General features: G+C 39.2%; 1 protein-coding gene across 2 annotated transcripts in view; it reads right to left on the bottom strand.

Annotated features, from left to right (window-relative positions):
• The window catches only part of PAIP2B (poly(A) binding protein interacting protein 2B), a 47,424-nt gene that overhangs the window by 9,988 nt on the left and 12,295 nt on the right, over positions 1–25,141 (bottom strand). For both annotated transcript variants that reach the window (XM_013996061.2, XM_003481186.4), the window contains one exon: positions 698–846. In XM_013996061.2, coding sequence (XP_013851515.1) covers positions 698–835 — 138 coding nt within the window. In that variant the 5' untranslated portion in view covers positions 836–846. The remainder of the gene's footprint in view (positions 1–697; positions 847–25,141) is intronic.

The raw sequence follows: 25,141 nt of genomic DNA, 5'->3' as shown, positions 1-25,141 counted from the left end.
GCTTACTTTGGGCTGTTAGCATCACAGAGATATGACAATGAATTACTGCTGGATCTCTGTGGAAGCAGGCCAGCCTTCCCCCACCTAATACACGCCTCTATCTCAGACCTGCATTCTGCCAGTCCTTGAGTTCCTATCTGGGACATGCCAGGTTGGCCATCTGCACACAGCTGCTAAATAAAATCCACACCAGAACACCACGGCATTAGACCTTCTTTTAATTATTGTGGTAGAAAGATCTCGATATCTTTCTCTAAGGTATCTTCAATCTGGTCTTTTACCAGGTGAAGTTGCTTTTCGGTCAGCCGAGACCAGGCTTCTATGTATTTTTGTTATTCTAAAGCCAATGAGGGAGTTCCTGTTGTGGCTCAGCAGGGTTATGAACCTGGCTAATATCCATGAGGATATGGGTTCAATCCCTGGCCTCGCTCAGTGCGTTAAGAATCCGGCATTGCCATGAGCTGTGGTTTAGGTGGCAGACTCGGCTCGGAAATGGCATTGCTGAGGCTATGGCTGTGGCCATAGCTGTAGCTCTGATTCGACCCCTAGCCTGGAACTTCCATATGCCTCAGGTGTGGCCCTAAAAAGCAAATAAACAGACAGACAAAGTCAATAAGCCCATTTCTCTTGTAGCAGACAGATGGTAAAATGTTAGAGCTGGTGGATTACATCTATCATTAGCTTTCCACTTCTTTACCTGTCTGTTGAAGTCCTCTTCATTCTCCATCCACATGTACTCTGCAAATGGGTTTTCCTTCTCATCGTGCCCACTTAAGCCCTGGTCCTCTTTGGATTTTATACTGGGTGATGTATTGGCCACACTGGATCCATTCATTATGACAGAGCCTAGACAGGAGCAAAAGAAAGGGTAAAATGATAAAGATTAAGGAAACGAAAAATTCTTGCAGATCAAAATGATGAACAGAAAGTGCTCGTCTGTAACTTTTACAAAACTAGCCATATCCTCTAGTGACCAACTATAAAGATGTACAATTCTTTAAGGGTTAAAAGAAAAAACATCTAGGCTTAGTTAGATGTTTCTAGGTAAATGGGTTGGGGTTGTGGGGGGTGGGGGAGGGGGAGGACTCCCTTCAAGCCAGATTTCTATAGGTTCTAGAACCTAACCAAGATCACTCAATTTCCTTAACATTATTAAGTAGAGAAAAATGCATTCTTTTATTTTTCTTTTATGGCCGCACCTATGGCATATGGAAGCTCCTAGGCTAGGGGTTGAATTGGAGCTGCAGCTGCTGACCTATGCCACAGCCACAGTAACACTGGATCTGAGCTGCATCTGCAACCTACACTGCAGCTTGTGGCAACATGGGATCTTCAACCCACTGAGTGAGGCCAGGGATAGAACCCGCATCCTCGCGGAGACTGCGTCAGGTCCTCAACCTACTGACCTGCAATTGGGAACTCCAAGAAAATGCATTCTTTTTTTTTTTTTTTTGTGCGGCATACAGGAGGTTCCCAGGCTAGGGGTCTAATAAGAGCTGTTATTGGCCTATACCACAGCCACAGCAACGTGGGATCCAAGCCACATATGCAACCTACACCACAGCTCACAGCAATGCTGGATCCCTAACCCACTGAGTGAGGGCAGGGATTGAACCCGCAACCTCACGGTTCCTAGTCAGATTCATTTCTGCTGCGCCATGATGGGAACTCCAGAAAATTCATTCTTAATAAACACTGTAAACAACTGCCCCTTATTCTGATTGTTAAGCTCTGTTTTTCTTTAAAACATATTTCAAAAAAGTATGCATGTTCATTATATTGAAAAGCAAAAAGGAGAAAAGGTCACCAGTTGTCTAATCATCCATAGTTAAAAATGGTTAACCATGTGGTTGATAGAAGTTTTCTGACTGCCCCTATGTTTGTACAGATACATACATGCACATCCATTCCCCAAGGACCCATTTTTATACTAACAGCATGAAGCGCCATCATTTGATTTGTCTCATTTCTTTGTTAATATAACCATACTATCATTTGGTGTGTTTCCAATCTTTTAAACATTGAAGGAACTTCTCCTCATTTTCCTAATGATTTCCTTAGAATAACTCCTAGAAATAGAAATGTTATATAGGAAAGAATGTCTGTGTCTTTTTAAACCTCTTGATTTATTGCCATGCTACCATAAGCATTTAAATTTCCACCAATAGCATGTAAGTGCCTGATTCTCTGCATGTATGAGTACTATAATCTTTCAAACCATTGCCAATTTCATAGGAGAGAACTTGAAAGTTACTGTTCACATTTACATTTCTTTGATTTTTTACTGAAGCTAAGGATTTTGAGATAAGGTTACTGCCATTCTATTTATTATTTTGTACTTTTTCTGCTAAAGTACTTCACCCATTTTTCTCTGAGTATATATGACTTATTTATCTTTTGTAAGAATTTTTATTATGTCATAATTTTTATTTTTCATAAACTAATTATAAATAAAAATTACTTATTCTATTTGCTTAATTTTTTGGTGGCAGTTTTGGCTGGCTTAATTTTCAACTCAGCTTGTGTTTCTGTCTGTCTATGGCTTTTAAAGTATATACATATTGTTAACAATGTTTGCTTGGCCTCCAAATCCATTTTGATGTGTTTGCTGTCATCTGGAAAGTGTCTTTTTTCTGCTCATTTAAATCTTAAACATTGTTAAAAATCACTGCAGTCCTTGTTCACTCTATACTATTTCCCCTAAATTCTTCTATGTAATGAACATGGTGTTAATACCACTTGTTCTGTTTCATATATATAATTTTTCTTTTTCCAATTAGATTCTTGACTCCTAAAACGCTAGATTTATATAAGTTCATGTATTTTGTAACCTACCTCAATATTAAGAACTCCATAAGTACTGTGGATCTTCATGTTTAGGTAACTTTCCCTTTCTAGCCTCTCCTCTTTTTCAATCTCAACTCAATCCCCTCCCCAACCCTGCCTGAAGCATAAATTATTTCCTCACTCATTTCTATCTTGGCAATATGCATGAAAAAGTCCTTCTCTGCTGCTGGGTACGCTAAAAAATTATTGCTTACTCCCCTTTAAAGTTTTTGCAATTTTCTAACCTGTTAGACATTAGAAAAGCTAATCTTCTTAAAAGACAAAGTAAAATTGGGAAGAGTAATGAGAATAGATGGAAAATAATTCATTGTTCAAAAAGAATTTAAGGAGTTCCCGTCGTGGTGCAGTGGTTAACAAATCCGACTAGGAACCATGTGGTTGCAGGTTCGATCCCTGGCCTTGCTCAGTGGGTTAAAGATCCAGCTTTGCCATGAGCTGTGGTGTAGGTTGCAGATGCGGCTCGGATCCCGCATTGCTGTGGCTCTGGCATAGGCTGGAGGCCACAGCTCTGATTGGACCCCTAGCCTGGGAACCTCCATATGCCAAGGGAGCGGCCCTAGAAAAGGTAAAAACAAACAAACAAACAAAAAGAATTTAAGGCAGAATCCATTTAATTCACTGCTGGTTTAATAGGGCACCTGGTATGAAATGCATCGGTTAAACGTATTTTAGATAGAGACAAAATACATCAATGATTATTCTAAATACTGTGCCAAAATAATCATTCTGTAAGGCAATAAAAGGGAGGAGAGGAGTTCTTTATTTTTACTGCTTCCATTTGTAGCATAACAATGATAGAAGCAAGTCTGCTCTAAATGCCAGGGCAACTGTATAAGCAGGTATTCCTAATCACAGAGACTTAGAGGTCTTGAGCCTTACTGGGCAGCAGATCACACAGTCCTCTATCTCCAAAGACTCATCTGGCAGTCGTTTACCACCAACACAGTGATTTCTCACCACCTTTATGGAAATCATCCACAGAGCATCAGAGTTCAGTTTTCTAAAACATCTGCCTTTGCCCAAAATATAAATCCTGAGTGCACGTGAGCATAAGGAAAAAGGGAAGGTGGAGCAAGAAAGAACAGAATAACCTTGCTAATTCAAGAGCACGGCCGAGCACAGAGAACAGACTGCAGGATTCACTTGTTCATGAGAAAGGGAATGGGAAATTACCACAAACTCAATATGGGGATATCACCTAGTTCAATGCAAACACTTTAGAAAAGTTGAAAACGATGCGATACAGGACTGTCAACACTAGGCAAGTGGTTCTTTCCACAGTAGGCTATATAGTGTGGATTTGTATCTTATACCATTCTACCTGTACCTTCCACACAATTGGGCAGTTTGGTTTCTCTAAATCACCACAATCCAACAACTTAATTAGTATTGTGTTTAACGATTTACAAAGTAAGTTTCATATCTATGCTGTAACTTAAGACACATAATCTGTCCAACCTCATTTAAAAAACAACAACAACAACGACCCAGACAATGCTACAGTAAGACCAAAGAGGTATTGGCTCAGGGGTTGAGCACACTGAGTTGCTGGGTTAGCTTAACAACAATACTGGTCTGTGGATCTACTGCGAGACAATGAACTAGTGTTTAACTCTCTATATTAGTTAGCAGTAGGGTGGGAATGGGCAAATTGTGCTGGCAAATGGTAACTCCTAGGTAAAGATGTTTGGGGAATGCCTTCCAACACGGGGAAGACACCAGGTAAGAAAGGACCATGGTCTGTAACTTCCATGACTTTCACGCTTTCAGAGTCACATGCAACATTCTCTTGTTTCCAGCTCCTCTCCAGCTCACCATCCATCATGCTTGCCCTCCCAGAGCACAGTGTTTCTCTAACCATCTCTTTTTGACATTTCCATTCTTTATTTCATTGGTCTTCCCACATCAAGGTACATCACCGTGAAATTCTAGTGTAGTGGAGGTAAAGAAAATACCCTCAAAGCTTCCAGAGATGGAGAAATGGTTGGTTACATAAGTGGAATCACAAATCAGAATGGCTACCATGTTGTCAGCTATAATATGGAGAAGTGCATGAGACAAGGAATTCAATCTGGTTAACAACCATGTGAGTGAGTTTATCTTCCCCCAATCAATCCTTCAGATGAGACAGCCATTCCAGTTGACAGCTTGCCTGTAACTTCATGAGAGAGAGACTCTGAGGTAGAGGCACCCAGTTAAGCTGCTCCTGCTCTGAGATTCCTGACCCACTGGAACTATGAGACAATAAATGCTTGTTGTTTTAACCCGATAAACTTTGGGGTAAGTTGTTATATAATGAAAACAACATAGGTAGTCAATAAACACTGACAACTAGCTTTGCCATACAAACCACCAGTTGCTAATTCTTTCCACTTATCTATCAAGAGAAAAAAAATGGGCAGTCTGAAGGAGGTCATTGCTCAAGAAGTTCTTCAAGAATTCAAGCATTAGACCTCAATAGTACATAAAGGAGTTGATGTCTGGTCTGTGTCTATACTGCATTATGAAATCTAATAACTATTTGAAACTTATTCCCCTTCCAATTCACTTTCACTCTTATACACATGACAAACATGCTGAAAATGGAAAATAACAATTGTTCATTTGGCAGAAGATGGGAAAGCATGTAGTGCTATCAAAACAGGAGTGCTAAGCTTCTGCCAAGCATTTGATTTAGCACTATACCACAGTCAAGGCTTTGTGTTTAAGATACCTGGCTTGAAATAGGGGCTGCAGTTCCCAGCCACAAAGACATTTATTCATGGCTTTTGTTCGTTTGTTTTGTTTTTTAGGGCCGCACTTGTGGCATATGGAGGTTCTTAGGCTAGGGGTTGAATTGGAGCTATAGATACCAGCCTACACCACAGCCACAACAATGTGGGATCCAAGCCATATCTGCAACCTACACCACAGCTTGCAGCAACACCAGATCCTTAACCCACTGATCAATGCCAGGGATCAAACCTGCATCGTCATGGATACTAGTTGGATTCGTTTCTGTTAAGCCACAGCAGGAACTCCCCCTTCACGGCTTTTAACATATCTAGGATACTTCTAGAATACATACTTCAGCAGTTCAATGCTTTGAAAAACCACAACTTTCAGATCCAACAAGCTCAGGCCAAAAACTGCTTATTTCTGAACATGAGATTTTTTTTTTTCCAGAAAAAACTAGTTTGTGCCCAGGAATAATAGTTTGACTGTCAAGAATACTTGTGGTTTTGACTGAAAAAGTCTACTGAGTAGTTGACATAAAAACTAGTTTCGGAACTCCTGTCATGGCTCAGCACAAGTGAACCTGACTAGTATCCATGAGGACGCAGGTTCAATCCCTGACCTCACTCAGTGGGTTAAGGATCCAGCATTGCTGTGAGCTGTGGTATAGGTTGCAGACTCGGCTCAGATCTGGAGTTGCTGTGGCTGTGGTGAAGGCCGGCAGCAGTAGCTCCGACTGGACCCCTAGCCTGGGAATCTCCATACACCATGGGTGCGGCCCTAAAAAGACAAAGACAAACAAAAAACAAAAAAAACTAGTCTCTACTCCTCTATTTCCTACAGTTCTGTTAATGTTATTCAGTCTGATTAATTCTATTTTAAAAATTAAATACTGTGGTAACAGTTTTATATTTTATTTTACTTCAAATATGCTGCAACTAGATTGAAGATCTGTCTTTTCCCAGTTACATCTTAGCAACTCAGGTAATTAGATGCACTCACTCACTAATATTCTGCATGCCTGTCTACCCTTGGCACTGTGCTCCACTGGCACTTAGATGGGGTGCACAGACTTTCTCTGGTGATATTTACATTCTCTCATGAGAGAGAAAACCACACAATTAAGAATAAGTATTACTGAATTGAAAGAAGTAAAAGGATTATTAGAGAACAACAGGAAGACCCAATCTGCTCTAGGAGTGGGGAAATAGTTAGAAAAGGAAAAGTTTCCTTAAACAACACTTAGGTTGATACCTGAAGAATTTCTTTCTTTCTTTCTTTCTTTCTTTCTTTCTTCCTTTCTCTCTTTCTCTCTTTCTCTCTTTCTTTCTCTTTCTTTCTTTCTTTCTTTCTTTTTTTTTCTTTCTTTCTTTCTTTCTTTCTTTCTTTCTTTCTTTCTTTCTTTCTTTCTTTCTCTCTTTCTCTCTTTCTTTCTTTCTTTCTTTTTTTTTTTTTTTTAAGGCTGCACCTGGGGCTTATGGAAGTTCCTGGACTAGGGGTTGAATCAGAGCTGCAGCTGCCAGCCTACACCACAGACACAGCAACACAGGATCTGAGCCACATCTGTGGCCTATGCCACAGCCTGCAGCAATGGCAGATCCTTAACCCATTAAGGGAAGCCAGGGATTGAACCTGCATCTGTATGGATATTATGTCAGGTTCTTAACCCACTGAGCCACAAAAGGAACTCCTGATAGGTGAAGAATTTAAGTTAGCTAGCAATGGGGAGGAGGGTGAAAGCATCTGGAGAGACTAAGAAGCAAGAGGGAACTTTCAAGAACTAAAAGAAGGTAGGTACGCATATAACTGGAGGGTCAAAGATGAACCAATGAGAAAATTGGCAAGGAAAAGAGTTGAGGTTGCAGAGGTAGATGGGGCCAGACCACACAGGACATTAGAGGCTACACGAAGGATTTTGGATATCATCCTAAAAGCAATGAAAGCCATTAAAAAGGGTTCTCAGTAGCATAGTGACAAGACTTGAATTATATTTTGAGATCGTGCAAGCTGCCATATGGAAAATGGGTTGGAGAGACCTAGTGTGGATAATGGGAGACCAGGAAGGCAGCTATGCACTCAGGTGAAAAGAAGAAAAAGGTAGCTTCTTGAACTAAGATAGCAGTAAGAAGAGAGTAGGCAGATACCAAAACTATCTTAGTTTGTTTTGGCGAGGAATTGGCTGTGGGGAGACAGGATGAGGGAAAGATCAAGGATAACTTTGGCACAAGCAGCGGGGTGGGTAGTAATGTCATTCACTGAGCTAATAAGGAACCCTGCGGGATGGACAAACATTTCTAGGGTGGTGGCGGAGGGGAGGTATAAAGGGTGACAAGTTCTGTTTTGGACACATTAAATGCATAAGGCCTCTGATACACTTCAATGGTGATGTAAGTAGGTGCTCTATATGCACAAATAGGGGAGGTATGGTTCAATGTAGAAATCTGGAGTCGCTGTTTATATAAATAGTAACAGAGGTCATGGGACTAGAAAATACTGCCTAGGAGAAAGGGCAGCATTGAGATGAGAAGAGGGTCTAAGACCCAGACCTAACACATGAGAACATTTAAAAAAATCAATTATAGAAGACGGATAATACAGAAAAGGAGACTGAGAAGGAAACTAGAAAAGTGTGCCATCACACAAATCAAGGAAAGACAGAATCCTAGCGTAGTGAGTTGAATGGTAGCCCCTGCAAAAGATATGTCCACACCCTCATCTCTAGAATGTGTGAAGCCTACATTAATTGAAACAGGGGTCTTTGTAGATATAACTCAATTAAGGTCTTTGAGATAAGTAGATCATCCTGGATTATCCCAGTAGGCTCTAAATCCAATGATAAATGTCCTTATAAGAGAGAAGCAGAGGGAGATTTGAGACAGAAAGGGAGGCAGAGATTGCAGTGATGTGGCTGCAAGTCAAGGAATGCCTACAGGCACCAGAAGTTGAAAAGGCAAGGAACAGATTCTTCCCCACAGCCTCCAGGGAAAGAGTGCAGCCCTGCTGATGTCTTTATTTTCTACTTTTGGCCTCCAGAATTGTAAGATAATAAATTTATGTTGTTTTAAGCCATCAGTTTGTGGTAATCTATTACAGTAGCCACAGGGAATGGATACACCCAGTAAGGTGAATGTGTTGAAGGCTGAGGTGTGTTGAAGGTCAAAAAGAAGGCTGAGGAGTATCCACAGAATTTAGGACCATGGAGGTCTCTGATGACCTTAATGAAAGCAGTATCCATGATGGAGAAAATCAAATGACTGAAGTATGAATTGCAAGTGACAAGAAGTATCAGATATTCTTTCAAGGAGTCCATCTGCCAAGGAAAGGAATAGGAATGAATAGGGACTTGAGGGCTGAGAGGTTCCTGGATACTTTATTTTTAAAGACTGGAGAGTGTAGAACATGTTTGAATCTCCATAGAAAGACTCTAGTGGAGATGAAGAGGCTACAAATAAAGGATAAAGAAGGAATAACTCAGTGTAGGCCATGAGAAGGTAGGAAGGGACACATTTATTTTTTAAAATAGTAATACATCCCCATAATTCAAAATTTAAATGTCTGGGATTCTTAATTAGTAACATATAGTTGCCTGGTGAGCATGAAGTGGGAACTGAGGGAAGGGCCTTGGGAGAGAGATTTTATCCATTTCAAAGCCTTATTCCATGAAATACCTTAACTCCATGGCAGGAGATTTTCACCTCCCTCGTGGCAGAAATGTAAGTCTCCTTGCCCAGACAGTTGCTTGATAAACCTACCAAACTCTAACTTTGTGACTTTTTGTTTTCTCTTCTAATTTTTTACAATCATATATGCATGTGTGTTTATACTGTTTAAAGCTATATGAGCAATACAGAAAATAATTTTATAAAGCCTCTTTTTCTTTTTTTCTTTCTTTTTTTTTTTTTTGTCTTTTTAGGGCCACACCCATGGCATATGAAAGTTCCCAGGCTAGGAGTTGAATCAGAGCTACAGCTAATGGCCTATGCCACGGCCACAGCAACTCCAGATCTGAGCTGCATCTGTGACCCACACCACAGCTCATGGCAACAGTGGATCCTTAGCCCAATGAGCAACGCCAGGGATCGAACCCATGTCCTCATGGATACTAGTCGCAATCATTAACCGCTGAGCCACAAAAGGAAGTCCCAAAGCTTCTTAAATTTATGTTGTCCACCAAAAAATAATGCAGGAGGCTGCAAATAGGAAGACTTTATTTGGAGTCTTAGGAATTGCAATTCAGGAGCTACGGATTCAGGTAACCAAAAAACTGTGTTCCAAGAAAAAGATAGAGTCAGGGGCTTATAAAGACAAAAAAGCATGAGGTTGTTACAAGTTGCCAGGGGAGGGGGGTGGAGAACATATTTGAAGACATAATAGCTGAAAATGTCCTTAACCTGGAAAAGGAAAGATATCTAGGTCCAAGAAACACAGATAGGCCAAAGCAGAATCAATCCAAAAGACACACTGTCATTAAAGTGGCAAAAATTAAAGATACGGTGGAAATATTAAAAGCAGCAAGGGAAGAAGCAATTAATTATGTATAAGGAAACTTCCATAAAGCTGTCAGCTGACTTTTCAGCAGAAACTCTGTAGGTTAGAAGGAAATAGCATAATATATTTAAAGTGCTAGAGGAAAAAACCTACAACCAAGAATACTCCACCTGGCAAGGCTTTCATTCAGATTTGATAGATGAAAAGTTTTACAGAGAAGCAAAAGCTAAAGAGTTTAGCAGCACCAAATCAGCTTTACAAGAAATGATAGAGGGACGTCTCTTAGCAAAAAATAAAAGGTCACAACTGGAAGCATGAAAATTACAAAAGGAAAAAGCTCACTGGTAAAATCAAATATATAGTAAAGGCAGTAAATTAACCACATATAGCAGTAAAATCACCTACATCTGCAATAACAGTTAAAGGATACCTAAAGTAAAAAGATGTAAAATATGATGTCGAAATCAGTAATTGTGAAGGAAAGGGATTTAAAATGCACAGTTGTTAAAAATGTGTTTGAAATTAAGAGATCAGAAACTTTAAACATGCGCGCGCACACGCACAACACACACACACAGCTAGATATGTCTCCTTGTAACCACAACCCAAAAATGCATAATATGTAATATTATGTAAACACACAAGAAAGAGGAATGCAAATATAACACTAAATATAGTCATCGAATCGCAAGAGAACAAAAGAACAAAAAAGAACCACAAAAACAATTAACAAAATGGCGATCAATGCGTAACTATCGATAATTACTTTAAATGTAAATAGACTAAATTCTCCAATCAAAAGACAAAGAGTAGCTGAATATATACAAAGCAAAACCCATACATATGCTGCCTACAAGAGATTCACTTCAGATATAAAGAACACATAGACTGAAAAAAAAATAGACGGAAAAAGGTATTCAGTGCAAATGGAAATCAAAATAAAGCCAGGATAGCAATACTTATATCAGACAAAATAGACTTTAAAGCAAAGACTGTAATAAGAGACAAAGAAGGATATTACAGAATGATCATAGGGTCAACCCAAGAAGATATAACAACTGTAAATATATATGGCACCCAACAAAGGAATACCTAAATACATAAAGCAAATATTAACAGACACAATGGGAGAAATCAACAGTAATGCAATAATAGCAGGGGACTTTACTTATATAGATGGACAGATCACCCAGACAGAAAGTCAACAAAGAAACATTAACCCATGACACATTCTACTAGATGGACTTAATAGGTATATATAGAACATTCCATCCAAAAGCAGTAGAATATATTCTTTTCAAATGCATATAGAACACTCTCCAAGACAGACCACATGCCAAGCCACAAAACAAACTTCAGTAAATTTAAGAAAACTGAAATCATATCAAGCATTTTTTTCAGACCACAATGCTATGAGACCAAAATCAACTACAAGAAAAAAACCGCAAAAAAACACAAATACGTGGAGGCTAAAAAAAAATACGCTACTAAACAACTAATGGAACATTGAAGAAATTTTAAAAAATATCTAGAGACAAATGAAAACAAAAACACAATGATCCAAAATCTTTGGAATGCAGCATGAGCAGGAAAGTTTATAGTTATAGAAACCAACCTTGGGAAATAAGGAAAAATCTCAAATGAAAAACCTAAACTCGGAGTTTGCATCGTGGCTCAGCAGAAACAAATCTGACTAGTATCCATAAAGATACAGGTTTGACCCCTGGTCTCACTCAGTGGGTTAAGGATCTGGTATTGCTGTGAGCTGTGGTGTAGATTGCAGATGCGGCTTGGATCTGGCTTTGCCCTGGCTGTGGTGTAGGCCAGCAACTGCAGCTCAGATTCGACCTGTAGCCTGGGAACCTCCATATGCCACATGTGCAGCCCTAAAAGACCAAATAAAATAAAATAAAGGAACTACAAAAAGAACAAACAAAACCCAAAGTTAGTAGAAGGAAAAACATCATAAAGATCAGCAAAAATAAATAAAACAGAGACTAAAAAAAAAAAAAATAGAAAACATCAGTGAAACTAAGAACTGGTTGTTTGAAAACATAATCAAAATTGATAAATCTTTAGCCAGACTCACCAAGGAAAAAATGGGGGGGGGCCAATAAAATCAAAAATCAAAAAGGGGAGTTCTCTTGTGGCGCAGTGGGTTAAGGATCTGGCATAGTCACTGCAGTAGCTTGGGTCGGTACTATGGCACAGGTTTGATCCCTGGCCTGGGAACTTCCATATGCTGCAAGCATAGTAAAAAAAAAAAAAAAAAAAGAAAAAAAAAGGAGTTCCCATTGTGGCTCAGCAGAAACGAATCCAACTAGTATCCATGAGGATGCAGGTTCAATCCGTGGCCTCGCTCAGTGAGTTTGGGATCTGGCACTGCCGTGAGCTGTGGTGTAGGTTTCAGACATGGCTCAGATCCCATATTGCTGTGGCCATGGTGTAGACCAGGAGCTGTAGCTCCAATTGGCCCCCTAGCCTGAAAACTTCCATATCCTGTGGGTGTGGCCCTAAAAAAAAAGAAAAAAAAAAGAAAAAGGAGAAGTGGAGAGGTTACTTCCAACACCGCAGAAATATAAAGGATCATAAGATATTACTACAAACTAGCTATATGCAAATAAAATGGCCAATCTAGAAGAAATGGACAAATTCCTAGAAATGCACAATCTCCCAAGACTAAACAAGGAAGACAGAAAATAGGTGGGAGAGGTGGGAGGGATGGACTGGGTATTTGGGATTGGCACATGCAAACTCAAGTATATGGAAAAACTGGCCAAAGGGGTCCTGCTGTATAGCACAGAGACTCTACCCAGCATTCTGTGTTAATCTATGCGGGGGTGGGGGGGGAATCAGAGAGAATGGATATGAGTATATATATGACTAGGTCACTTTGTTGTATGGCAGAAAAGATCATAGCCTTGTAAATTAGCTATATTTCAACAAAACTTTAAAAATTTTATGCAACAAATAATAAAAAAAAAAAGGGGGAGATGTTGAAGACCATGGAACAGTAGAACTCTGCAGAAGGCAAATATCTGGGGACTCAGAGTTTTAAAGTACAGTTTCCTTCAAAGACAAGATGAAGGACTTATGCATCAACCATGTTATTCTACTAACAGCTGCACTATGTCCTAGATACCCCCTTTTGATATTACCAAGAAGATAGTCTCATCATTGCCCATGCCTGTCCCTGCCCACTAATCTTGTCACCTTCATCAATCCATCAATAATAATTTCATCACCTTCCTTAATAAAAAGATGTGGGCTAAAGCCTAGGCCTTTGTTCTGCAGAACAGAGTGCCTCCTGGTCTCCTACTTTCTAAATGTAAAATAAATAAATAAGTAAATAAATAAAATAAAAAATAAATAAACAAAAGTTAGGAAAAAAGAAACTATGAATAGACTAATTGCCAGTAGTAATATTAAGTCAGTAATTTAAAAACTCAATAAACAAAAGTCTAGGACCAGATAGCTTCAAAGGTGAACTCTACGAAACATTTAAAGAATGTTCCCTTTCAAATTATTCCAAAAAAAGTGGCAGAGGGAGTTCCTGTTGTGGCGCAGTGGAAACAAATCCGACTAGGAACCATGAGGTTGTGGTTTGATCCCTAGCCTCGCTCAGTGGGTTAAGGATCTGGCATTGCCATCAGCTGTGGTGTAGGTTGCAGACATAGCTCAGATCTGGCGTCAATATGGCTCTGGCATAGGCTGGCAGCTACAGCTCCAATTAGACCTGGGAGCCTCCATATGCTATGGCTGTGGTCATAAAAAGAAAAAAAAAAAAAATTCATCCTATGAACCAGCATCACCCTAACACTAAAAATTGACAAAGATAATAAACACACAAAAATTACACGCCAATATCACTGATAAACACAGAGGCAAAAATCCTCAATAAAACATTAGCAAACTGAATCCAACAATATATTAAAAGGATCATATACTATGATCAAGTGGGATTTATCCCAGTGATACGAGGATGGTTCAATATCTGCAAATCAATGTGGTATACCACATTAATAAACTGAAGACTAAAAATCATCTGATCATCTCAGAAAAAGATTCTGACAAAATTGAACTTAAGCTTAAATTCTGGATGAGATTAAAATGGCAGAATAGAAGGACTGGAGCTCAACTTTTCTCCTAAAAAGAACAAAATTTACAACTAAATGCTGAGCAATCTTCAGCCAAATGGATCGGACTTTCAAAAAGATATCCTACTCCAGAAGACAAAGAGGAGGCCACATCAAGAGGTAGGAGGGGTGATTATGTGATATAAGCAACCCCATACCTCCTGGGTGGGAAGCCCCACAGACTGGAAACTAACTGATTCACAGAGACTCACCTGGAGGAGTGAGAGTTCTGAACCCCACATCAAACTCCCACGTGTGGGGATCTGGCACTGGGAGAAAGAGCCCCTGGAACATCTGGATTGAAGGCCAGTGGGGCTTGTGTGCAGGAGCTCCATGGGACTGGCGGAAATGGAGACCCCTTTCTTAAAAGGCGCACACAGACTTTCACATGCACTGGGTCCCAGGGCAAAGCAAAGTCTCCATAGGAGTCTAGGTCAAACCTGACTGCAGTTCTTGGATGACCTCCTAGGAAAACAGGGGTAAATGTGGCTTGTTGTGGGGGAAGGACATTGGAAGCAAAGCTCTCAGGAATATTTAGCAGCTGCCTCTCTCTGGAGGTGGCCATTTTGGGAAAATCTGGCCCCACCCGCCAATGCTGAGAAGCCCCAGGGCAAACAACAATCCAGGTGGGATCACACCCAACTCATCAATAAACAGGCTGCCTAAAGACCACCCAGGCACACAGCTGCCTCTAATCTCATCCAGAGACAAAGCCCCAGAGGGTTAGGAATCAGCCCACCTACCAGTGGGCAGGCAACAGTCCCTCCCAGCAGGAAGCCTACAGCAAGCCCCCCCACCCCCACCAACTTCAGCCACAAGGGGGGCAGACGCCAGAAGTAAGAGAGGCTACAACTCTGTTATCTATAAAAAGGTCACCACACCAAATACCAATAAAAATGAAAAGACAGAGAACTATAACTCAGATGAGGGAGAAAGGAAAAAACCCCAGAAATTCAGCTAAGTGATAAGGAGATTCTCAGCCTCCAGGAAAAAGACCTTAGACTGTTTATGCTGAAGATGATGCAAGACATTGGAAATAAACTGGAGGCAAAGATGGATAACTTACAGGAAACACTGAGCAAAGAGATACAAGATATAAAACTTAGGCAAGAAGAGATGCAAAATAAAATAACTGAAATAAAAAATTCACTAGAAGCAGCTAACAGCAGAATACTGGAGGCAGAAGAACGAATAAGCGAGGTGGAGGACAGATGAGTGGAAATTACAGATGTGGAACAGAAAAGAGAAAAAAGACTGAAAAGAAATGAAGAGAGTCTCAGAGAATTCTGGGACGAGGTTAAATGCACCAACATCCGTGCATTTAAATGCACCAACATTATAGGGGTGCCAGAAGGAGAAGAGAGAGAGAAGGGGACAGAAAAAATATTCCGAGATAATAGCCAAAAACATCCCTAACTTGGAATCACTCACTCAAATCCAGGAAGTGCAACGAGTACCATATAAAATAAACTCAAGGAAGAACACCCCAAGACACATATTAATCAAATTGACCAAAATTAAAGACAAAGAGAAAATTTTGAAAGCAGCTAGAGAAAAGAAATAAATAACATACAAGAGAACCCCAATAAGGTTATCAGCAGATTTTTCAGCAGAAACTCTGCAGGCCAGAAGGGAGTGGCATGATATACTTAACATGATGAAAGGAAAAAAACCTCCAACCAAGATTACTCTACCCAGCAAGGCTCTCATTCAGATTTGAAGGAGAAGTCAAAAGCTTCACAGATAAGCAAAAGCTAAGAGAATTTAGTAACACTAAACCAGCTTTACAATAAATACTAAAGGAACTTCTCTAGGCAGAAAAGAAAAGGCCACAATCAGAAACAAAAATACCACAAACGACAAGGCTCACCAGTAAAGGTATATATACAGTAAAGATACGAAATCATTCATGCACAACTATGCCACCAAAATCAGAAATCATGAGAAGAGGTGGGTACAAATGCAGGACACTGGAGATGCACTTGCAATTAAGAGACCAACAACTTAAAACAATCTCTTTTATATATATAAACTCTTATATCAAAACATCAGAATAACTGCAAACCAAAAATCTACAATGGATACACAAACAAATAAGAAAAATCAACTCAAATACCACACTAAAGATAATCATCAAACTACACAAGGAGAGAACAAGAGAAGGGAAGAAAAAAGAGCAACAAAAACAAATCCAAAGCAATTAATAAAATGGCAATAAGAACATACATATCAATAATTACCTTAAATGTTAATGGACTAAATGCCCCAACCAAAAGACATAGACTGGCTGAATGGATACAAAAACAAGATCCATATATACGCTGTCTTCAAGACCCACTTCACTTCTAGAGACACATACAAATTGAAAGTGAGAGGATGGAAAAAATATTTCATGCAAACAGGGATCGAAAGAAAGCTGGAGTAGCAATACTCATATCAGACAAAATAGACTTCAAAATGAAGAATATTTTAAGGGACAAGGAAGGTCACTACATAATGATCAAAGGATCAATCCAAAAAGAAGATATAACAATTTTAAATATCTATGCACCCAACAGAGGTTCACCACAATATATAAGGCAACTGCTAACAACCTTAAAAGGACAAATTGACAATAACACAATCACAGTTGGGGACTGTAACACCCCACTTACAGCAATGGACAGATCATCCAGACAGAAAATCAATAAGGAAACATAGGCCCTGAATGAAGCATTACACCAGATGGACTTAATAGATATTTCTAGGACATTCCATCCAAAAGAAACAGAATACACATTCTTCTCAATTGCATATGGAACACTCTCTAAGATTGATCACATCCTGGGCTACAAGTCCAACCTTGGTAACTATAAGAAAATTGAAATCATATCAAGCATCTTTTCCGACCACAACACTATACGAGTAGAAATCAACAATGAGAAAAAAACTGCAAAAAACACAAATACATGGAGACTAAACAACATGCTACTAAACAACCAATGGATCACTGAAGAAATCAAAGAGTAAATTAAAAAATACCTAGAAGCAAATGACAACAAAGATACAACACTCCAAAACCTATGGGATGCAGCAAAAGCCGTTCTAAGAGGAGAGTTTACAGCAATACAAGCCCATCTCAGGAAACAATAAAAAGCTCAAATAAACAAGCTAACTTTACATCAAAAGCAGCTAGAGAGAGAACAGACAAGACCTAAATTAAGCAGAAGGAAAAAAATCATAAAGATCAGAGCAGAAATCAATGAAATAGAAACAAAGAAAACCATAGAAAAAGATCAATGAAATGAAAAGCTGGTTCTTTGAAAAGATCAACAAAATTGAAAAACCCTTAGCCAGACATAAAAAAAAAAAAGAGAGAGAGGACTCAAATCAATAAAATTAGAAATGTAAAAGGAGAAGTAACAACAGACATCACAGAAATGCAAAGATCATAAGAGACTACTATATGCAACTATACACCAATAACCTAGAAGAAATGGACAAATTCTTAGAAAAGTACAATCTTCCAAGACTAAACCAAGATGAAATAAAAAAGATGAAAGGACCAATCACAAGAACTGAAATTGAAACTGTGATTTAAAAACTTCCAACAAACCAAAGTCCAGGACCAGATGGCTTCACAGGTGAATTCTATCAAACATTTAGAGAAGAGCTAACACCTATCCTTCTGAAACTATTCCCAAAAATTGCAGAGGAAGCAATACTCCCAAACTCATTCTATGAGGCCACTGTCACCCTGATACCAAAACCAGACAAAGATACCACAAAAAAAAGAAAACTACAGGCCAATTTTACTGATGAACATTGATGCAAAAATCCTCAACAAAACACTAGCAAACTGCATCCTACAAGACATTAAAAGGATTGTACATCATGATCAAGTGGGATTTATCCCAGGATGCAGTGGTTCTTCAATATCCACATATCCATCAGTGTGATACACCACATTAACAAACTGAAGAATAAAAACCATATGATCCTCTCAATAGACGTGGAAAAAGCCTCTGACAAAATCCAACACCCATTTCTGATAAAAACCCTTCAGAAAGTGGGCATAGAGGGAACCTACCTCAACATAATAAAGGCCATATATGACAAAACCACAGCCAACATCATTCTCAATGGTGAAAAGCTGAAAGAATTCCTGCTGAGATCAGGAACAAGACAAGGATGTCTGCTCTTGCCACTACTCTTCAACACAGTTTTGGAAGTCCTAGCCACAGCAATCAGAGAAGTAAAAGAGATAGAAGGAATCCAAATTGGAAAGGAAGAAGTAAAACTATCACTATTTGCAGATGACATAATACTATACCTACCTAAGGTATAGTAGCCTAAGGACTCTACCAGAAAACTGTTAGAGCTCATCCATGAATTTGGCAAAGTTGCAGGATACAAAATTAATACACAGAAATCAACAGCATTTCTACACACTAACAACAAAAGAGCAGAAAGAGAAACTAGGGAAGCAATCCCCTTTACCATCACATCCAAGAGAATAAAATACCTAGGAGCAAACCTACCTAAACAGACAAAAGACCTGTACTCTGAGAACTGTAAGACACTGATGAAAGAAATCAAAGATGACACAAATAGATGGAAAGATATACCATGCTCTTGGATTGGAAGAATTAATATTATCCAAATGACTATACTACCCAAGGCAATCTACAGATTCAATGCAATCCCTATCAAATCACCAAGGACTTTTTTCACAGAACTCAAACAAAATATTTTAAAGTTTGTTTGGAAGCACTAAAGACCCAGAACAGCCAAAGACATCCTGAAAAAGAAAAATGGAGCTGGAGGAATCAGGCTCCCTGACTTCAGACTCTACTACAAAGCAACAATCATCAAAACTGTATGGTACTGGCACAAAGACAGAAGTATAGATCCGTGGAAGAGGACAGAAAGCCCAGAATTAAACCCATGCACCTACAGCCAACTCGTCTATGACAAAGGAGGCAAGGATATACAATGGAGAAAAGACAGCCTGTTCAATAAGTGGTGTGGGAAAACTCGACAGCCACATGGAAAAGAATGAAACTAGAACACTCCCTACCACCATACACAAAAATACACTCAAAATGGACTAAAGACCTACATATAAGACCAGACACTATAAAACTCTTAGAGGAAAACATAGGCCAAACACTCTGTGACATAAAAGACAGCAACATCTTCTCAGAGCCACCTCTTACAGTCATGACAGTAAAAACAAAAATAAACAGATGGGACCTAACTAAACTTAAAAGTTTCTGCACAGCAAAGGAAACCCTAAACAAAACGAAAAGACAACCCACAGAATGGGAGAAAATCTTTGCAAATGAATCGACTGACAAGGGATTCATCTCCAAAATTTATAAATACCTTCTGCAGATCAATACCCAAAAAACAAACAACTCCATCAAAAATGGGCAGAAGATCCAAACAGACAATTCTCCAAAGAAGACATACAGATGGCCAAAAAACACATGAAAAGATGTTCAACATGGCTCATCATTAGAGAAATGCAAATCAAAACCACTATGGGGTTACACCAGCCAGAATGGCCATCATCCAAACATCTACAAACAATAAGTGCTGGAGAGGGTGTGGAGAAAAAAGAACCCTAGTACACTGTTGGTGAGATTGTAAATGGGTGCAACCACTGTGGAAAACAGTATGGAGATGCCTCAGAAAACTAAAAATAGAACTACCATTTGATCCAGCAATCCCACTCCTGGGCATCTATCCAGAGAACACCAGGACTCGCAAAGACACATGTAGCACTATTTGCAATAGCCAAGACATGGAAACAACCTAAATGTCCATCGACAGAGGAGTGGATCAAGAAGATGTGGTACATATACACAATGGAATATTACTCAGCCATTAAAAGGAAAGAAATACTGGCATTTTTAGCAACACGGATGGACCTAGAAACTATCATGCTAAGTGAAGTCCGTCAGACAATGAGACACCAACATCAAATGCTTTCACTGACACGTGGAATCTGAAAACAGGACAGAATGAACTTCTTTGCAGAACAGATCCTGACTCACAGACTTTGAAAAACTTATGGTTTCCAAAGGAGACAGTTTGGGGGGGTGGGGGGATGCACTGGGGTTGTGGGATGGAAATCCTATAAAACTGGATTGTGATGATCGTTGTACAACCATAAATGTAATAAATTCATGGAGTAATAAAAAAAAGCTTAAATTCTATTTTCATCATTATCTACCTATGTAAACATTGGCAATTTCTGCTCCTTGAGCTTCACTTTCCTCATTTGTAAAATAATATCAATACCTATTTGTTAGAGTTGTTGGGAGCATTAATTAAAATAACTAAGACATGGGGAAAAAAAAGATTCTGACAAAATTCTACATCCATTTATAACAAAAACTCTTCACAAAGTGGGTATAGAGGGAATATACTGCAACATAATCTAGGCTATATGAAGTAAGCCCAGGAGTTTCTGTTGTGGTGCAGCAGAAACGAATCCAATGAGTATCCATGAGGATGAGGGTTAGATCCCTGGCCTCACTCAGTGGGCTGGGGATCAGGCGTTGTTGTGAGATATGGTGTGGGTCACAGACACAGCTTGGATCCTTCTTTGCTGTGGCTGTGGTATAGGTCAGAAGTTGCAGCTCCAATTCGACCCTTAGACTGGGAAGTTCCATGTGCCGTGTATGCAGCCCCAAAAGGCAAAATAAATAAATAAATGAAAGAAAGAAGCATACAGTTAACATCATACTTAGTGAAAAGTTGAAAGCATTTTCTCTAAGATCAGGAACAAGACAAGGATCCCCATTCTTGTGACTTTTTATTCACCATAGTCTGATTATTCACCATTGTCTGATTGCTTGGAAGTCCCAGCATAGCAATCAGACAAGAAAAGGAGATAAAAGGAATACAAATTGGAAAGGAAAAGGTGAAATTATCACTCTTTGCAGATGACATGCACTATACATAAAAATTCTAAAGATATCACCAAAAAACTATCAGAGCTCACCAACGAATTTGTTAAAAGTTGCAGGATACAAAATTAATATACAGAAATCTGTTGCCTTTCCATATGCTAAAAGCAAACTATGAGAAAGAGAAATTAAGGAAATAATCTCATTTATAATTGCTTCAAAAAGAATAAAATACCTAGGAATAAATCTAACTAAAGAGGTAAAAGACTTGTACTTGGAAAACTATAAAACAGTGATGATAAGACCCTGAATAGCAAAAATGATCTTGAGAAAGAAGAACAGAACAAGAGGTATCACACTTCATGACTTCAAACTATACTACAAAGCCAGAGTAATCAAAACAGTATGGTTACTGTCACAAAAACAGACACACAACAGAAGAGAGAACCCAAAAATAAACCCATGCACTTATCATCAATTAATACATGACAAAGGAGGCAAGAATGTATAATGAAGGAAAGACAGTCTGTTCAATAGGTGGTACTGGGAAAACTAGACATACATGTAAAAGAATAAAATTAAAGAAGTTCCCGTCATGGCGCAGTGGAAATGGATCCTACTAGGAACCATGAGGTTTTGGCCTCGCTCAGTGGGTTAAGGATCCGACGTTGCTGTGAGCTGTGGTGTACTTCACAGATGCGGCTTGGATCTGGCATTGCTGTGGCTCTGGCATAGGTAAGCAGTTGTAGCTCTGATTAGACCCCTAGCCTGGGAACCTCCATATGCTGCAGGTGTCGCCCTAAAAAGACAAAAAAAGAAGACAAAAAAAAAAGAATGAAATTAGAAAAAGCTCTCACACTATATACAAAAATAAAATGAATTAAAGACCTAAATGTAAGACCAGAAACCATAGACTCCTAGAAGAAAACCTGGCAAAACACCCTTTAAACATAAATCATAGCAGTATTTTTTTGGACCTGTCTCCTAGGGCAAAGAAACCAAACAAAAATAAACTAATAGGACTTAATTAAACTTTTGCACAGCAAAGGAAACCACTGACATAACAAAAAGACAAACTACTGAATAGAAGATACTTGCAAATGACATGACCTACAGGGGTTAATATCCAACTCATACAACTCAACATCAAAAAAACAAACAAACAAAACAAAACCAACAAAGCCATTCCAATTAGACATTTTGGATACCCAAATAGACATTTTGCCAAATAAGACAAATAGATGTCCAACAGGCACATGAAAAGATGCCCAGCATCACTGGTCATCACAGAAATGCAAATCAAAAACCACAGTGAGATATCACTTCACACCTATCAGAATGGCTATGATCAAAAAGATCATAAATAAAAAAAGTTGACAAGAATATGAGAAAAGGAATCTTGGTACACTGTTGATGGGAATGTAAATTGGTGGGGCCACTGTGGCCACAGCTCCAACAACATATTATATGCTATTGACAAGGGAAATACCACAAACTGAAGACTTCAGCAGATAACATTAATCAAAACATTCCTATAGGAAATTATTACCTATGAAATATATGTAACTTTCTGAATAACAAAGGCTTCTAAATGTCTTAGAGTGATCTGTTGACAGTTTAACTTGTTTTTTAAATGAATAATGTTAGAAATGCCACTAGAGCAGCCTAAATACAATCTCTGCCTAAGGTCTCCCCCATCTCCAACCCCATTTTACATTTGATTAAACATACATTCAAGGAGTTCCCATCGTGGCGCAGCAGTTAACAAATCCGACTAGGAACCATGAGGTTGCAGGTTCAATCTCTGGCCTCACTCAGTGGGTTAAGGATCTGGTGTTGCCGTGTGCTGGGGTGTGGGTCAGACTCAGCTCGGATCCCACGCTGCTGTGGCTGTGGCATAGGCTGGCGGCTACAGCTTCAATTCGACCCCTAGCCTGAGAACCTCCATATGCCACGAATGTGGCCCTAGAAATGACGAAAAGACAAAAAAATAAAAAATAAACATATATTCAAGTGAGCATTACTATTTATTTTGGACGCAGTCTATTTATAACCTTAGAAGTTTCTCGAGGGCAAGAATCAAGTCTTTTATACTTTCTAACATGCTTTTATAGCTTCAATAAATAAGTTGTTGATGAACTGCCATTTCTCGAATGCTATATTTTACATCTAGGAAGGAAAGCCCATGCCCTTAGGGCCTAGATGTGGGCTGAGCATTCTTCACTGAGCATTAACAATTATCCCCCATAGGAGTTCCCATCATGGCGCAGCGGAAATGAATACGGCTAGGAACCATGAGGTTGCGGGTTCGATCCCTGGCCTCGCTCAGTGGGTTAAGGATCCAGAGTTGCCGTGAGCTGTGGTGTAGGTCACAGACATGGCTCAGATCTGGCGTTGCTGTGGCTGTGCCGTAGGCCGGCAGCTGCAGCTCCAATTAGACCCCTAGCCTGGGAACCTCCCTATGCCGCAGATGCTGCCCTAAAAAGACAATAGACAAAAGACAAAACAAAACAAAACAAAACAAAACAATTATCCCTCATAGCCAGCAACAATATCACTCAGGAATCTGTTTCTGACAGGTTAAATTACTCTTGAGGGGAAAAAAACCTCCTACTCCTACTCTTCAAAAATATTTTACATGTACTTGTTTACTATTGTAGGGTTTAATAATACCAAGTGGCTATAACATCATTTTCGGAAGCAGCAGGCTAGGTATAAAATCTTGCCAGAGAGGATGATCTAAATCAGAAGAAATCCACACCATGGATTTCAACCAAAATCACCAAAAAGGACCACGTGCTCAATTTCATTTGATGTATTTCTGGAAAAAAGAATTGTCTTTCAAAGCAAAGTGAGAGAAAAGCAGCTAAACGGTCTAAACAAACACATGTGTGATCCTATTGAGGTAAATGCGGGTTTTCCAGATGAATTCTGACTTTCAGAGATATGTCAAAGCAAGGTGCAATCTAGTGAGTGCCAGAAGAGGCTGAAGCATAGGTCTTTCTGTCCCCAAAGCCCATGCTCTTAGCCACTACTCTATACTCCCATGCTTCCTCGTGTTAGTTCCAGAATGGCTATGACCTAAAACTCTGATTTTTCTCACATAATGCAAATGGGAGTGGGGGAACCAAGCTGGAAGAAAAATGCTGCTCTTCTCAAAGGACCAAGTCTTTGGCAAGAAAATACAAATAAGATCTCATAACACACTAGTGTGTTAAATCAAAATAAATTATTCCCTGTCATAAACATACAAAGCTCCATTTCATGTGAAGCTTGTTGGTACTTTTAGGATGAGAAAAAGACCCCAAACAGGTCTATCCTATCCCATGTGCACAATTCAAAATCCAAAAAGCTCTAAAAACTAAAAATTTTCCATATGCTTCATGTCAAAACTCAGCTGATAGTAAAACTTGGCCTGAACTGATGTGAAACTATATATAGCCTTCATTTATCTTACTTAGTGTGAAGACTCTTGGTTTGCTCAGAAATATGTATGTGTGTGAGTGAGGACCAGATCCCTGAGGCATTATATAACATACAGAGAAATCACCTCTCTAAAATCTGAAAAATTCTGAATTCTACAACTTATCTAGCCAAAGATTTTGGACTCTCTGTGGACCTGTATTCCAAAGTATTTAAAAAACAATTTCCAGGAGTTCCTGTTGTGGCTCAGTGGTAACGAACCCAACTAGTATCCATGAGGATGTGGGTTCACTCCCTGGCCTCACTCAGAGGGTTAAGGGTCCAGCATTGCTGAGAGCTGTGGTGAAGGTCACAGACATGGCTCGGATCTGGCACTGCTGTGGCTGTGGTGTAGGCCACAGCTGCAGCTCTGATTCAACCCCTAGCCCCAGCACCTTTTACGGCCCAAGTGCAGCTTAAAAAGCAATTAATTAATTAAAAATGAAAATTTTAAAAATTTCCAAAAATGGGTAGATCAGAGGTACTCAATCTTTAGGATTTCACAGACCAGTAAATTTTTATAAGTATTTTAAGGACCACATAGATTAAAATGTTTTAACCTAAGGGTGATTAAAAACATCTTTATCGGAGTTC

The sequence above is a fragment of the Sus scrofa genome, chromosome 3 (assembly GCF_000003025.6).
Source record: "Sus scrofa isolate TJ Tabasco breed Duroc chromosome 3, Sscrofa11.1, whole genome shotgun sequence".
NCBI classification, from domain to species: domain Eukaryota; kingdom Metazoa; phylum Chordata; class Mammalia; order Artiodactyla; family Suidae; genus Sus; species Sus scrofa.
The sequence above is the reverse complement of the archived record's forward strand: the minus strand, read 5'-3'. Positions and strand labels throughout refer to the sequence as shown.